This window comes from Kwoniella mangroviensis (genome assembly GCF_000507465.2).
Source record: "Kwoniella mangroviensis CBS 8507 chromosome 1 map unlocalized Ctg01, whole genome shotgun sequence".
NCBI classification, from domain to species: domain Eukaryota; kingdom Fungi; phylum Basidiomycota; class Tremellomycetes; order Tremellales; family Cryptococcaceae; genus Kwoniella; species Kwoniella mangrovensis.
In genome coordinates, this window is record NW_027062533.1 from 4,998,753 (window position 1) to 5,014,486 (window position 15,734).

Below are 15,734 nucleotides of genomic sequence, written 5' to 3' on the forward strand. Positions count from 1 at the left end.
TAATCTACAACCTAGTAAGTCCACCCATTCACCTCGCCGCTACTCAGCTACCTATCACAATCTTTTTATAGTCTATCTTGTTGCCCACTTCGGCTAATAAAATCACTCGTCATCACAACATCTCACCGTCCAACACTGAGAAAAAGGCCCGAGATCCGTCCGTGCGCTCTACATAGCTCATAGAGTAGTCGGGCTAATCCGATACTGCGTTGCGGACAAACCTCGGGGGATATCAAGCTCAAGATTACATGATGTGATGGAATTACCATGATACACTCTGTCCACAGACCATAGGTAAAAATGTACATACTATTACTACATTCACAAAATACACATCTGATCACGGTGAAAAGGAACATCGTCCGTACAGAAGGCCCGCACTGCTTTGGCTATTCTAGGGATTTGAAGCTATAAGAGTTAGAGTCCGACTGCTTCTCTGTTTCCTACGGACTACGGAGATAGCGCTATTCCGCCGGAGCGCCTGATCATGAGCAAGTTGGAATGGTGACATCCTTCAATGTACGATCTTTATCGAATAAACCCCAGAACGGTTCGACACCACCATATTGACTATTCACGCAAGGGGATGTAAACTCTCAGCATTTGTAAACATCGGCAATAATTATAGACATTTATCAACTCACGCCTTCCACGGTTCATCGAATGCTTCGAAACTGACCGAACAAGAATTATATCATCAATTAGGTTTGCTGGCAACAAAGATTGCATTGGTTAGGATCACTCACTAGAAATACTCTGTGCCATTGGCATTTGCTTGACAAACATAGGTATCAAGGAAAGCTAGTTTTATACGGTATATAATGTTCAGCGTGTCTTTTCTTCCAACACTCACTCATTCCCTCTCCCGACGAGCGACTCACTCTGAAGGTTGGCAAGACTAGCTTCACCTTTGGCACCACCAAATCCACTATTTGATTCGGTCGCATTCATCGACTCGGTAGGCCATCCGGTCTCGGCGATGTAGACATCAGGTTTGTTAGATGCCAAAGATGCAGGTTCGACATCGAAATCCTGGAAGAAGTCCCAGGTCCACTGGGCTGCGTCATCGATTGATACTGATCCGAACCATCTTTGTTATATGTAGGCAATCAGCAATCTATTAATCCAGGAATCGGTTGAAGTTTTGGTCATATAGCAAGGAGAATGAATGTGATACTGTACTTACGGATGAACATTAGCCATAAAGTAATCAATCCCCTCACCCAACGTTTTACTCATCACACTACCTGCATCACTCGTCCCGACAGGTAATGTCTTACTTAACCCTAATCCAGCGATGGCACTCTTGACCTCTGTTATCTTATCTGTTATAGTCTTCGATGCTGAGAGATATATAGATGAAGTGGTGGAGTCAGTACCAGCGGTATTGAGTATATATTCGTTTCCGACTGTTATCTATATCCACATTTCATATCAGTCAGCCGTACGTATGCTTCACCAGAGGCATGCACACCTTCTGCAATGATCGGTAGAGTCGACGAAAACAACGCTAGACTCACCCCTGATACATGATCTGTTCCATATGCCTTTAGAGCATCTTCAACAGCTTTCACCTGATCGTTATATGCTTCTTCGTTCGAGTCAACATCTAAGTTGGAACCACATCGTGCACAGGTCAGTATATCAGAACTATCAAGTGCGTTGTTCTGCGAAAGACGATCACTTACAAATACCCAGCCAGACGGTCATATCCACCTTGGTATCTTGGATAGCTTGTAACACCAATGCTGATTGATTACAATTCGCTCCGTACAGTCTCAACCTAGTTGTCAATTGGGATAAAAGCTAAGACAGTGGAAAGGAATGAGCAATATCCAAAGGAGAAGATCAGCTGCGACTCCCACCCCAGATCTGCCAAACCTACCTGGATATCCCTCGTAACGTTATTCTGTGAAGCACCACACCAAGGTAACAAAGCGTCCTATAGGCAACAATTCAGAAGTCACGCTGAGTACATTGTATGCGTTATAACTGCCGGACCTTGCCTGTTAACCACTGAACTACTCACCTGAGGTGTATATGCGAACCCCCAAAACGACTGATGTAATCTCGAATCTTTATCGAAATCACTCGGATCATTCTCATTCTTGATCGTCGTCGTCGAGTTCCCACTCCCACTATTACTACTATTCGAAGAATTGTTATTGTTGTTGTTGTTTTTGTTCACTTGACTAACCACCACTCCTACAATTATACCTATCAACGCCAACATCCCGACGATCCCACCAATGATGAACCATTTCCTCTTCCCTCCTCTTCCTCTGGGACTAGTCTGAGTGAACCCCTCCGACTTATCTGTCATTGGATAATATTCTTCAGAAGGGATGTTCTGTCTTGCATAATTCGAGGCAAACGGTCGAGCCGTCCCAGTATTGTCGCTCATCAAAGGCATGCTTGCGGCTGTCCCTGCACCTGCAGCGGCGGCAATTCCAAGTGAAGAACGTGATCTGTGAGGAGGCGAGGGTAGGTCTTTATATGAGGAGGAAGTGTGGGAAGGGGGTCGTCCGTCGTTATCGAGTAATTGAGGCTACGTAGTATGTGGGTAAGTTTCGATGTCTATAATGAACAAGGAGAGCTTGACAGGTATTATGGTTCAAATGGGAAGATGACTCACTGTAGGATACCTTGCGTCTCCAAAGTTATCGAAATCTGGAGTTAAACGTTCACCCAAACGACCAGTTGGATCAGCGAAGGTGGTTGAAGTTGAGGAATGGAACACGGATTGAGAGGTACAACGATCCAGCCGTTGATGATATTCAGTAAAGAAGGAGAGTTGAAAAACAGAAAGCAAAAGAGGTCAGCACAGCTTTCCTCAAGTAAAACGATCGAAGGAAGCCAAGGAAGAAGCAATGATTAATGATATCTTGGCTTATCTCATTGATATGCAGGATCCAACAAGGGAGTATGTAGGTGGTAGGTGGTATCTACCATCACTTGGCGACTCTTTGATATCCGATCACAACCAGCCCAGTCGTGATGGTAACTCCCCTCGTAGATCTGAAACATCAACAAACGAGAAACTCACCAAATCCTGAACTTCTTCTATTCCCCATTGCGACATCTGGATGATCTGTATACCTCCCTTCTCTTTCTCCCTGTGATTGAGTTGCTTCTGGACCGAATCCTGGTACGATCGAGTACCGCTGTTGTTGCGATGACATTGTGCGAGATATGGTATCGTTTGTTCTGCTACCTCTTGATACGAATGGGATGAGGAGGTATAGTATATGAACTATAGAGGAAGATGTATCATTCGATGCTTATAGATTGATCAGAAGAAGACCAGTTGAAAGAAAGGCAGAGTAGAGTTGAAATGCAGTGTCTGTATATGGTATACGTATTCCTAAATCATCCTCAAAGGACCTTGACCCTCACCCTGCCCTCTCCCCTCCATCCTTTGTTCACCCGCACAGATGCACCTTCACCCTTTCCCTGATGTACACACACAGTACAGATTTCAGAGCTCACATGTCATGTCATGTCATATAACGGGATGAACACAAGCATCGCCAAGGATACTCCTCACACTTGCACAGCCTTGATCGTTATCAAAACTGTACCGATTCGACACAAGGGAGAAAGACAGCCGCGGATGAAATAACACTTTAAGCATAAGCGTTTAAGCGTTTAAGCGGTGTCCTGGATCCTGTGTCATGTGTCATATGTTACAAGGGCAAGATGGCGGTTCAAGGAAAGGACAAAAACGGGGTGTCCGCTTCTTACCGCCGGTACTCATGACAAGCCATGTGAAATACATCTCTATCTATGTTATGCGAATGATAATGTTACATTAAGCCAAGAGATATCTACAAGTGGGACCTCCTTCAAGATACCACAAGAGTTTCAACTGTATTTCAAGTGTTTTCCTCCGGGATACCTTTGAGGCGACGACATTGTATTTGGTCCTAATGACTCTCCAGAAGTCATGAGAGGGTTGGAAGTGTATGAAGACCTGGCTTCGTAGAAGGGAATAGCAGGATGATACGGTCTTTATGTAACAGACGAACGGTCAGCGATGTAAGGATGGAAAAGAACGTCGTGAGGAAAGAACATACGGTATGTTCACAACATTGTTGAGTTCCGGAGGGAAGAGAGCATGTGCAAGATTATCTGATACCCTGGATGTCGAAGTGAACGAGGACGAGTTCGAGGATGTGATGGAAGACTGGGAAGACGATTGGACCGGGAGAGGTACTGGTACCGACTGAAGAATATCGACCGTATCACACCGTTCTCCTCTCAGCTTTTGCACGTTGTTTACCGTGAGATAAAAGTCAAACTCACCATCAGAGAGCCGCTTCCTCTTTGAGAAGATAGAATGTACCTGTCATTGGATGGCCAGCCCATGAAAGGCTCACTAGATTTTCTAATCCCTACATACGGGCTTGCACCTATACAGACAGGAGGATCCGTAGCGAGCGATGTTGAGGATGAGGAAGACGAGGACGAAGGGAAAGACCATGTTTGGGAGCTTTGCGTGACGGGATTGACAGGCTGATCCAACCACAACGACGCCATATCCATTTGATCATGATGAGAGGTTGGCCCATGTGAGTGGCTCGAAGGTGGCACAGATGGACTGGCAGGTGAGACGTAGGGTGAGACAGTAGAGGTAATGGGGATGATGATGGGAGTGGGAGTGGAGACAATGGGAACACGGGGATGTACTCTCGTAACGTCATTGTTGGAAATTGCTCGAGGAGGAAGTGGGGGATGAACCGAGGCAGGGTTACTCCGAATCAGCCAAGAGGGAGGCCCGCGAGGCTTTTCCACCGTCCTCTTGTCTGAAAATAATGATAACGTCAGCCTCACTTAGCACAAAGAGAAAGGTCAAGCTATAAGCGGGAGAAGATGATATCCCCAAGTAGTACTCACAGTGACACTCCCCTCTCCGCCTCTTACTCCTCTCCTTTTGGCCTTGCTCTTCCCCTTGACCCTGTTCCGCCTTTCTCTTGTTCTTCTTCTTGTCTTTGGTTTCGGATGAAGAGGTGGAAGCCGAGAAAGACTGCAAGACAGAAGGGACAGAAGGCGAAGAATCCTGTGAAGGCTTGGTCCGTGATGCGACCAAGTGATCAGATTCGGTGGACGGTCGATCTTGACGTGGTGATCGATGTTCGGAACGTTGATTTCGTGGTGTCCTACTGTGAGTAAGGTCACGTATATGGGAGAAGCGGAACGGGGGAGTCGAGGTTAGCAGATTGGCTGAAGAGCCTGGTTGGATCTGAGGAAGGAGTCGAGGGGTATTGTTGTTTGTCATCGTGAGATTATATCTAATGGAATAATGTTGAGATGATGTAGTATTTGAAGATGGTTTGATAGGAGAAATCTCTCTGAGAGGGGGAAGAGGGGTTAGATAACTTTATGTGGGAAACTGATAATCAGATATTCATGTCCATACCCATATCGTGTTGACCATTTCATGCTTATCCCCCACTCCCACTACCCTCAAAATCAATGACAATCATTCTCTTTCCATCCCGTCAAAATATTCAGATCTATCATCATCCATGGTTCATCGTCCCATCGTTCTTTTCCCCACTCTGAGCAACGAATTTGAAAAAGGTACTTCGGTTCCCATTCTCGTTTCCATCCATAATTGTTTCTATCCATTGTTGAATTGTTTGTCAAAGGGATCTTCTTTTGGTGTTTTATTTGTCCTAGTGGGATGGAATCAATTCCATCCGGAGATGTATCATATACTTGATCTCCGAGATAATCAACATCTCTCTCCATTCCCACACGCACTGACCCGATCTTGATCCTTGATCCTTGATGGATGTGATGGTGAACAAAAAGTGGGAGAGAAACACGTTTCAACGATTTTGAGTGGGGTGGGGTCGAATGTTAATGGGTTGTTCCTAGGACACTGAATCACCTAGTCGATCGATACATCATTTCACTCGATGGTATGATACGGTCAGACATCATAAATCAGTAGTCTAGAACATGAACAGTTCGCCTTGAGGGTGATTCCGTCGTCCTCATCCTTATCCGATGGAAGGGAATAGACAGATAGATCTGGTGATTCGGCAAAACTGATTACTTCAGTCCTACATGATACAAGGGTAACTTAGTATCTGGTAACCAAGTGATACCCATTGTACATATACATTTCAGTAGCGAACATTCTACTCGAAGCTCCGGCCTTGCACAGTGCGATGCATTGCAGTTCATGACTAACCCTTTTCAGCAGTGTTTGACCAGTCTGCTGTCCTCTCTGAAAGATCCTCCTGGGAACTGCCCAATGTTCGTAACATCCGACAAACCACACGGTCCATGAGGGTATCATATGCTTAATTGCTTTGGTACACTTTGTACTCCTCAATTCTCGATGATCAGCATGGAAAGAAAGATCGCAAGGATCATCAAAGTGAATTGAAAAAAACACGATCAGTATCGTTATGTCTGATGGTGATGGACTGATGGCAGTGATGGGAATGATGTAACGTCTTTGCTTTCTTTTATTTTGATGGTTGATGAAACTTTGAATAGGATCCATTGCTGTTACTTTTGATGTTCCCTTGAGCACAAGCATTGATGGAAAGAGTTGATTGTTAAAGATGGGATGCGATGCGTGCATCAACGCGAGCTGAGCGTAATCTATAATGGGACGGGTGCAATGACGTGGACTTGATTTGTCGTATCACTCTCGCTTCATCCTCCAAAAAAAAAGTTGAAACCATGGTGAGTAGTACCAAAATTTTGCGCACTCATCTTTGTTCTTTTGCTTCATTCATCTACCCATTGAAGTGAAATATACCAATGTCATACATATAATTCAAGCTAACGATCTCACGATCTCATCTCGTAAGTACCACTATCCCTCATTTCATACCATCAACCTCCTCTCGGGAATCAACCCGTACCTCCATGCAGTTGATCCAAAAGAAATTTAAATGATGAAACCGATGACGAGACCTAATCCCTCTTTCTCCTTCCTTTCGATTTTCCTACGTTCATTCTTCTTCCCGATCGGTTCGTCCTGTTCGTTCTGAACGGGACGGGTCGGTCCTCGTGTGGAAGAAGGCTCATAATGGATGAAGGGTCGGGGGAAAGGGGAAGAAGGACGATGCCGAGTCTTATTACTAGTTTGGCGACTTTATTTCTGATACAATTTCTTCTTGGATCAACCGCGAACCCATCTCCTCTACTCAATCTCAACCTTTTTATCGGTGGAAGCTGAGGTCCGTGGTGCGGGAATAGCCATCTCTTTTTTTTCGCATTTTCAAATCTAGGCTACATATAGTTATTCAGTCGCCTCATTTACACATACCCATACGATGTCCCCATCTTCACCTGCCGGCTCATCCTCCTCGTCCCTCTCTGAGGGGTATACAAACGTCTTACTGGCTTTACCGGATGGGACGATACCACCAGATCATTCGGATCTACGATCACATACGGTATCCTTGATAGGTGGTTACCCTACTTTCCCACCTTTGCCCAATACCGCACAGATACCGCAAGACATCATCTGTAAAGTCTGCAAGAGGTCTATGCCCCTTCTTGCGCAGGTGTATTGCCCTTTGGAGAATGGCGAAAACGATAGGACAGTATATGTGTTCGCTTGTTCAAAAGCGGGCTGTCAGAAGAAGGATGGAAGGTGAGCTATGCGTACACTTCTTTCCGGAAGAGCTTTAGCTGATCATTCTGGATATTATTCAGTATAAGAGCCTTTAGAGCTTCGATACGGAATGAGGAGTATGTCAAGGATGTAGAGGAAAAGAGGAAGGCCGCCGAAGCCGAAGCTGAGAAAGAGAGAGAGAAGGCGAGGAAGAACCCTTTTACGGTAAGTTGACGAATACTGTTTTTGGCAAAAAAAAGTGCAAAGCTAATATGCTCGATACTTGAATTCAGCTTGCTACTGATGATCAGCCGAATGGTTCTACCCTCTTTGGTTCGGCTCAACCACTTTTCGGTGCTGCCTTATCTAATCCTTTCGCACCGACATCTCCACCATCTGCTCCAGTTCCACCTTCGACAGACTCAGCCACCGCAGATCTATTCAAATTATCCATATCCCCTTCTCCATCTTCATCCACCACGTTATCGCCTCCTATACCAGCTTATCAGCCTGCGCAGTACCTCACGACCATCGACGAGTACCTTCCACCACCCGACGAAGTGGAGTACGAATCTTCAGATGATGACGATGAGAATGCAGATGAAGAGCTCAAAGGTGTCATGATGGATGATAATCTAGAAAGACTCTTCTCTCAAAAAGTCGACGAAGTCTTCCAAAGATTTGTGAAAAGGTTGGAAGGAAGCGATGGAGGATTAAAACAAGTTCTCAGATACGATTTCGGTGGAATCCCTTTACCTTATTCCTCTCAGTCACCTATTACTCGAAAACTCTTTTCAGGATGTGAAAAGCCTCTAGGCAAGAATCAAGAATTAGATGTCGATTCTTTATATAACATTGATGAGAAGGTAATCAAGCGATGTGAAGGATGTGGAGGCAAAAGAACATTTGAATTGCAATTGACTCCATACTTGATTTCGTTATTGAAACCCGATACGATATCTACCACTGGACAAGAAGGAGATAAGAAGAATGCTCAAGAGAAATTGACAGAAGAAGAAAGGAAGAAGGAATTGCAAGAATTGGCCCAAAAGATTAAAGCTGGTAATGCCGATGGCAATGATGAAGTGGAGATGGAATGGGGTAATATCATGGTTTTTGGATGTGAGAATGATTGTATAGGTTTGAATGAGGAAGTTGTAGGTGTAGAGTGGGAGATGGGTTTGTAAATTATACATGAAACTTGTGTTGTATGTGTAGTTTTAAAATGTTCGAATATAAAACTGTATCTGCATGTACGATGGAAACATCCAGCTCGTCATCCTAAGGATTTCGTTTCCGATCGAAGGGGGCTTGAGAATTGATTTGTTGAACAATTCATAGAGGTCTCTTACAAATTGGTGATTTCCTTATTTCACAGTTTGACTGGACAGGATCAACAGTCCGAATGGACAAAATCACAGTTCAAAGATAAGATCAGTGAAGAAGAGATGAGAAGCCTGATTGAGGAAGTTTTGTATGCTTGGACAGGTTGGCAATTTGCGGCCAATGGTAGGAGTTCACATTACCATCCAAAGGACTTAGATAAGGCAGATCGGATCAGGCAAGAGCTGAGTACTAGCAAAATAAGAAAGGCTTAAGATATGACGCTCACCATAAGTAAATGAAAGGAAAGGTCTTCTTTTAGACGGTGATGCGATATTGGAAGCTTGTTATTCATTGGGATCACTGGCAGATATTCTATGCATCCGTTGTAAACATATACTCTTCTACTTAACGATACTCGCATTCGACTTTTACAAAGCTGCTTCGACGTCGGCCTGGACGTTGAAAGTACATCCGATCAGTTGGGCTTCTCGACAGAAGACGAAGATTGGGTGGAGCTGTTGTCACTTACAACTTTGGTGCTTCTAGCAGGGAACCAAGTGATCTTTCCATCCTTGACGAGGAACTTGGAGAAGTTCTAAATACAACATCGTCAGGACTCTGAACATCATCATCGATGTGATGTGCTGTGAGTGATGGAAGCACTCACCCAATCAATGTTCTCAACTGGTGGCTGGGAGTTTTCTTTCAAGTATTTCCAGATTGGTTGAGTCTCAGGTCCATTAACGTCGGCCTGGATGTATCAAATAGGTGTTTTTCATATATCAGCTGATATATCTACTTCAACGAGACGAGGACGTTACTGACCTTCTTAGCAATTGGGAAAGTCACACCGTAATTCAATTGACAGAATTGTAAGACCTCGTCATCGGTTCCTGGTTCTTGAGCTTTGAACTATCGCATGTAGAGTCAGCCATGTGCTTTGTCTTTGTGATGACTAGAAGGCCGTTTATGAAAGGTTTACGAAATCAGAGCGAGGTATGTATTTTCTACTTACCTGATTACATGGGAATCCGATGATGACTAATCCTTTGTCGCCATATTTCTCATGAAGAGCTTGAAGTTCTTTGTATTGAGGGGTAAGACCTATATACAGGATGTACATCAACATCACGGAGAGCTATACGCCGAGAGGTAGGGAGATATAGCTCACCACACTTGCTCGCTACGTTGACAAATAACAAAGTCTTATCCTTGAGGTCGGATAAGGCAATTGATGACTTGGGGAGTTCGACCTGAGTATTGCCGACTTCATCAACGAAATGGACGGGTATGAAAGAGGAGGGATATTTGAGGCTACGCTAGGACTCACGGTGTAGGAGTAAAAATCGGACATTTTGACTGGTTGCTCTGGTGGTCTGTATGGTGTCTGAGAAGGGTAGAGTATGGAGATGGATGGAAAATGGAGAGTGTTTATGGTGAATTTCGTCAGTTGGTGAATCACGTCAGAGCTGGAACGGATTGGACCGATCACACCGGACATGGACAATGAATCATGATCATGACAGCCGTGGGAAACCAAAAAAGTAAGTGAATGAGAGGGAATGTTGATCTGATGTGCTCATGAATCAAAGTGATCAATGCTGAAGTGTTTTCCTGCTTTCACATCGGACCAACAGTAGTAACGCAAGTAGCAAAACATGTCGGCGAGTCACCCATGACGGTCGTCGCCCTCAAACAACCGATCACCCCACCAATGCATCCGACTGGACGGGATCCGGCATCATGGCATACTCCAATCACACACTCACATCCGGCCAACCCCCTCCATCTAAGAAACCCAGACTCATGCCCAACCCTATGAACTCTCTACCACCCCCTATACAGACTGGTTCTCGACCAGGCGGACCGCCAGACCCAGCGGCTCTGACGAAGAAGCAAAAACGAGCGGCTCGAGACCAATTCGTACTGCAAGATGGACTATATGTCCGGAAAGTAATGGATCTCGTTCATTCGATCGATACTAGCCGCATCGCCGAACCAGAAGAGGTACCTTTGAACCTGAGATACTTCTTTAATCTACTTCAACGAGACGATCCGAATGATCCTACGAGTGAAAGATTGTTGAATCCCAAATGTACCGAGAATATCATCTACCTCATAACCTGTCTTACCGTCAACCAACTAAACCTGAAAATACCAAATAGAGTAATGAGTGTCGATCATCAAACCAATGTCGGTGTAAGATGTGATAGACCAGGATTAGGATTCAACTGTCATGTGATTAGGTTGATAGGGTTGATAAAGTCAGAAGAATTGAAAGGGATCTTATGTTCTTTGAGTAAGATAGGGAATGGGTGTCAGGCCAACAGTACAAGTACAAGTGGAGATACACATACGGATAATAGCAAGTATAGGGAAGTATTGACCAGAGGTGGATTCGAATTTGGTTATCTTTCCAATCACAAGATCAAAGGATATAACATGCAATCGATAGGGTATAACAATGTCGAAGATATAATTCAGAATGTTGAATGTCCAATGACGAAATTGAATTATGGATATATACGAATGGTCTTGACTAGAGTGAAAATCCAACTCATGTCACTCGAATCGAACTTGATGACTAGATGTCAAACTATCAACCACTTTGCTTTTACGCAAATGCAGAAATACCTAACCATCTATAAAGGTATCAATAATGGAATTAGCAACACGATGGCCAAACTGAAATACGGTGGATTGGCCACAACAATCAATATAGGTTTAATCGAAAATCTCATCCCGACCTACCCACATATTGAAGAAAGCCATAGTGATAATCTACCTTCCATTATCGTTCAATTGAATGGACCGACCAGTACGATTAGGTTCCCGCAATTGCATCTGGACGTAGAGATAAGTACGGGAAATGTACTGGTGGTACCGTTGGGTAATCTTCTACATCATTATGTCGTCCCTCCTGCTTCACCAGCTGATGAAAGGCAAGATCAGAAAAGATTAGTGATGGTATGTTATACAAGGAAATGTATCGAAGAGGAGTATGAGCGTAGTAGAAAAGGTATAAAGTAGCTCATAGGGGGATCGAGATTACGATGGAATGGAATGGATAAGATCAGAAGTAGTAACGAATTTTGATAACGGTTTTTTTAACGATTTTACGCGAACGATTCTCATGTCATATGTAGCTATCATGTATCCTTCTCGAGCTCCCGGTATGTCTGCCCATGTGGATCTGGTGGATGCATTCTGATGCCAGGCAGAGAGAAGGATTCCACTCAAGACGAAAAGGTCACTGGGGGATCCACAAGGAGGGTGTGACATCGTGGGAAAGTGGAATGAAGCCCTTCGAGCAACGAGCCATGACGTCCATCCATCTAGCTGCAGAATACAAGTCAGCAACCAAATATCAACAGCGATTGCTTCATACATCTTCTATAACCCTCAATCACCATGCCAGCCCCTCAAGACTGTCAAGAGGAAGGTCAGTACACTCTAGCCTGGTGAGCTACATCCGTAGAATGCTGAATATCTCATCAAATAGCATGTGCGATCCAGTCATGTCTGACCAAGAACAACTATAACGAATCAGCCTGTTCGTCCTATGTCGAAGCGTTATATCGATGTTGTCAGAAGATGTACGAGACTACTAACGATAATGAGAGTAAAAGTACGGCGTGTCCTATAAGGAGTGTGGTGCAGAGGAAGATGAAGAGGATAGAAGTTGAGAAGGGACAAAATGAGCAGTGACAGGACGAGGCGGAATAGTGTATTGGATGGCTTGAAGAGTGACAAACAATGTTGTGATCATGTATCTACCTGTAGCACAAGTGTGAGCTCGGATCTCCTCTAAACATCTCTATAAGCATGTGTAACTTTCGGAGGCAGAACCGACATTTGCTAATTTGCTTTTATTTCCACAGCCTTATCATCTGCATGCACTTTATTCAACTCACTTCCATTTCATCCTTCCCCTCGCCCTGCTCCTCCCCTTTCTTCGTTTCTCGATCATCCTCATACAGCACCGACTTCTTAGTAGGCACATAGCTTCCCTCGGCCTTTTCTCTCGCAACTCTCCTACTAGCATCGACGTTCTTCCCATCAATCTTAGAAATGATCAATTCCTCGTCATTGATCCTAACTTGATTCCAAGCTTCCAATATCCTCGCCGTACCGAAATAAAGTATCGGTCGAATACTCTCAATTTGATCATCCAGCCTCTCAACTGTCCACTGTCCATCCTCTCCCGATGGCGTACCATGAACTTGTAAAAACCTAGTGAAAGACCATGAAAGAGCGGTAGTAATCACCGGCGCAAGACTCGATGATCTATCCATCCTTGTCTTCACTGTCGAGCCTGAGGCTGAACGGTATCTCTTCAAAGCGAATTGTTTACTAAGATTAATGGTGAAATACGTTCTATGCCTGTTCAACCATCCTAACCCACTTATCCTCGATACACTTATCTCCCCTTGTCCATTGATGGACTGGTTGGTAAAAGTAGCAATTGGTTTAAGAGGATCATAAGTCTTTGAACCCGATGCCATATATCGGGTTATACCTCCTCCTCTGGTGGGTTCGGCAGCCCAAAGGGGAGCTTGCATATAGCACCTCAAGTCTTGATTCGAACGTGGGTTTAAACGGTCATTTCGAAGTTGTCGTCCGAGTTGATCGAATTTGTATATCTCAAGATTACTTTGACTGGGAGGTGTTGGATCGTATAACGATCGAAATCCATTGGACACGCTCATTCCACTTCGATGAGGTATTTGAGATATATCTTTTGGAGGAATAGGATCTGATGACGTATCATTCGGAAACTCGCCCTCATCGTTGTCGTTATGATTGTATAGCTCATCTCCAGATACTCCAGATACTGACGATTTTTCTAACTCCAATTCCGCTAGGGTGACAGTGGAAGGTGGAAATCTGGCATGAAGCACAAGATCATCCTGAGAACTGGTTGACGGGCTCATATTATCATTATTGGGTTCCAGCGATTTACCTAATGCATCCTCATCCCAACCCTCAACTTCGAGTGTCAAAGGCGAAGAGAGGAGAAACGAATCGAGTCCTTTATCAGGTGGTTGATACGCATATTGATATTCGTACTCCTTTGCACTAACGTCGGGCATGTCGATATGCAACAATCCAGATTGTGATTCAGATGAGGGTTCGTGGTCCGGAGAGGGGTGCGAAACTAAAGTATATGATAACAAAACAAACAATTCTGATATCAATGTTTCTAGGCTTTATACTCTGTACAGTATCTACTCATGCTTGGTGACGTCTTCATCCAATTGACTTGCAGACGCTTCTTTCCCCCCTTTGGGAAGGATATATGCGTACGTGGTTGACCTGCTCGTATCGATATTTATACCTGAACGAATCCATATACTGCATATATAGATATAAATGTCGGTACATATACTGTATCCGCTCAAGCATAGAAGGGCTTTATACCACCAATTGAACATACATACAACACTACTACTTCTGTTCGTTCTCTCAGATACCGCGGCATGAACACAGACACCAATATGAGAAGGCCTTCTATGAGAACGCCGAGTACTCACGAAGGCGTTTGGATCGGACTGACACAGCCACACACAGGTCTATTCGCAGAAATCCTTAGCGGGTTCTAGCATAAGAAGTGAAAGTTATACTGTGGTATACTTTACAATTCACGCTTCGCTCAAACAAGGATCTCTAAACATCCACCTCCCCGAACAGAAAAGCATACTTTAGTGGAATTGACATTACCGTATCACCGAGGTCCTTCGTCATATACCATATATACCATATATCATACAAGATCAACAAGAAGCAATAGTGAGTACTTTTTCATCTATAACAGTCCCTTTCCACTTGTCCATAAATTTGCCAGCGGTCCCTATCAGCAAAGACTGATCGATCCTCTTCTTAAACTCAGCCGTATCCAGATCCCCGTTTGGGATTACCTTATTCAGCTGATGCGCATGCCAGTGTACAGACCAGAGTAAACTCCTTTCGAAGACCGACGAGATCCTAGTCGAAGCACTTCTAATAGGTAAATGTCTTTCTTTAGCTAGATGATTCTCTATCACCCATTCGTCAGATAAGGATTTGAGCATAGCTCTTAGATGAATTGAATTGAAGGTAGGTCTGTAGGAATTCTTCAGATCTATACAATCATCTCGATGTATCTCGAGAGTTCCACACGAAGTCATATGGTAGAGATATCCTGTTCGATCGGATCTACGAGTCTTGAACCTACATTTCTCCTCGGATTGGGATGTTCGCGTGGTCCGACTTGGAGGAGGGACAAATTCGACCGTTTTGTTTGAATTTTCAAATACCTTTTTGGCGAATTGATCGAGAGTTTCTGTGGAATCTGGTATTTCCCATAGAAGTATGTCTGTACGTGCAGTTTGATTTCGGCTGATTCCTTCAAAGCATCTGAATATGGGGTATCAGTGTTCATATCCTCATATTCCCCAGAAAACCGCTCTATTCGGGGAAATTGACATACAATTAGCACTAAAAAAGTAAGTATGTCATACAGAGCAAATACTGACCATGAGTGACATCCTCCCATCGCCAATCTATCGCTGTATCTTCGCTCATACTGATGGTACCTGGAGTCAAAATTGAACTGATCAACCAGAACCTATCTCAGTGGGAGAGCACCTGCATATATATAGAGAGTCGAGAGTTTAAAATCGATTGGATCAGACTCGAGTCAACTGGCGGAGTTTGATGACGTTGGGGATTCAACGAATAGTATTTCCCAACAGGAGACGACTCAATCAGTGAAGCTTCTCGAGAACCGATCAACGTACATCATGCAGCCGTGGTATCACGGATTCACTGCATAATGAGTATC

The 15,734-nt window shown here is 44.1% G+C and overlaps 8 protein-coding genes across 8 annotated transcripts; 3 read left to right on the top strand and 5 right to left on the bottom strand.

Moving 5' to 3' along the window:
- Positions 1–485: 485 nt before the first annotated feature.
- On the bottom strand, positions 486–2,413 carry I203_101866 (uncharacterized protein; the record flags this gene model as incomplete). The annotated part of the gene is made up of 9 exons (XM_019146374.1): positions 486–570; positions 645–674; positions 747–801; positions 882–1,090; positions 1,187–1,416; positions 1,521–1,609; positions 1,689–1,806; positions 1,886–1,942; positions 2,030–2,413. 9 exons carry the CDS (start codon positions 2,411–2,413, stop codon positions 486–488), a joined length of 1,257 nt encoding a protein of 418 aa, XP_019003907.1.
- Positions 2,414–3,864: 1,451 nt separating this feature from the next.
- On the bottom strand, positions 3,865–5,278 carry I203_101867 (uncharacterized protein; the record flags this gene model as incomplete). The annotated part of the gene is made up of 4 exons (XM_019146375.1): positions 3,865–4,009; positions 4,077–4,225; positions 4,306–4,805; positions 4,897–5,278. The coding sequence occupies 4 exons, from the start codon at positions 5,276–5,278 to the stop codon at positions 3,865–3,867; spliced, it is 1,176 nt and encodes a 391-aa protein (XP_019003908.1).
- A 2,023-nt stretch (positions 5,279–7,301) lies between these two features.
- On the top strand, positions 7,302–8,772 carry I203_101868 (uncharacterized protein; the record flags this gene model as incomplete). The annotated part of the gene is made up of 3 exons (XM_065516974.1): positions 7,302–7,624; positions 7,687–7,810; positions 7,879–8,772. 3 exons carry the CDS (start codon positions 7,302–7,304, stop codon positions 8,770–8,772), a joined length of 1,341 nt encoding a protein of 446 aa, XP_065373792.1.
- Positions 8,773–9,339: 567 nt separating this feature from the next.
- On the bottom strand, positions 9,340–10,265 carry I203_101869 (uncharacterized protein; the record flags this gene model as incomplete). Its single annotated transcript, XM_019146377.1, has 7 exons — positions 9,340–9,363; positions 9,441–9,506; positions 9,579–9,662; positions 9,737–9,823; positions 9,927–10,015; positions 10,083–10,164; positions 10,242–10,265. The coding sequence occupies 7 exons, from the start codon at positions 10,263–10,265 to the stop codon at positions 9,340–9,342; spliced, it is 456 nt and encodes a 151-aa protein (XP_019003910.1).
- Positions 10,266–10,654: 389 nt separating this feature from the next.
- Positions 10,655–11,941, top strand: I203_101870 (uncharacterized protein; the record flags this gene model as incomplete). The annotated part of the gene is made up of 1 exon (XM_019146378.1): positions 10,655–11,941. The coding sequence occupies one exon, from the start codon at positions 10,655–10,657 to the stop codon at positions 11,939–11,941; it is 1,287 nt and encodes a 428-aa protein (XP_019003911.1).
- A 381-nt stretch (positions 11,942–12,322) lies between these two features.
- On the top strand, positions 12,323–12,619 carry I203_101871 (uncharacterized protein; the record flags this gene model as incomplete). The annotated part of the gene is made up of 2 exons (XM_019146379.1): positions 12,323–12,353; positions 12,414–12,619. 2 exons carry the CDS (start codon positions 12,323–12,325, stop codon positions 12,617–12,619), a joined length of 237 nt encoding a protein of 78 aa, XP_019003912.1.
- A 197-nt stretch (positions 12,620–12,816) lies between these two features.
- On the bottom strand, positions 12,817–14,004 carry I203_101872 (uncharacterized protein; the record flags this gene model as incomplete). The annotated part of the gene is made up of 1 exon (XM_019146380.1): positions 12,817–14,004. The coding sequence occupies one exon, from the start codon at positions 14,002–14,004 to the stop codon at positions 12,817–12,819; it is 1,188 nt and encodes a 395-aa protein (XP_019003913.1).
- Positions 14,005–14,685: 681 nt separating this feature from the next.
- On the bottom strand, positions 14,686–15,475 carry I203_101873 (uncharacterized protein; the record flags this gene model as incomplete). The annotated part of the gene is made up of 2 exons (XM_019146381.1): positions 14,686–15,296; positions 15,427–15,475. The coding sequence occupies 2 exons, from the start codon at positions 15,473–15,475 to the stop codon at positions 14,686–14,688; spliced, it is 660 nt and encodes a 219-aa protein (XP_019003914.1).
- Positions 15,476–15,734: the final 259 nt, after the last annotated feature.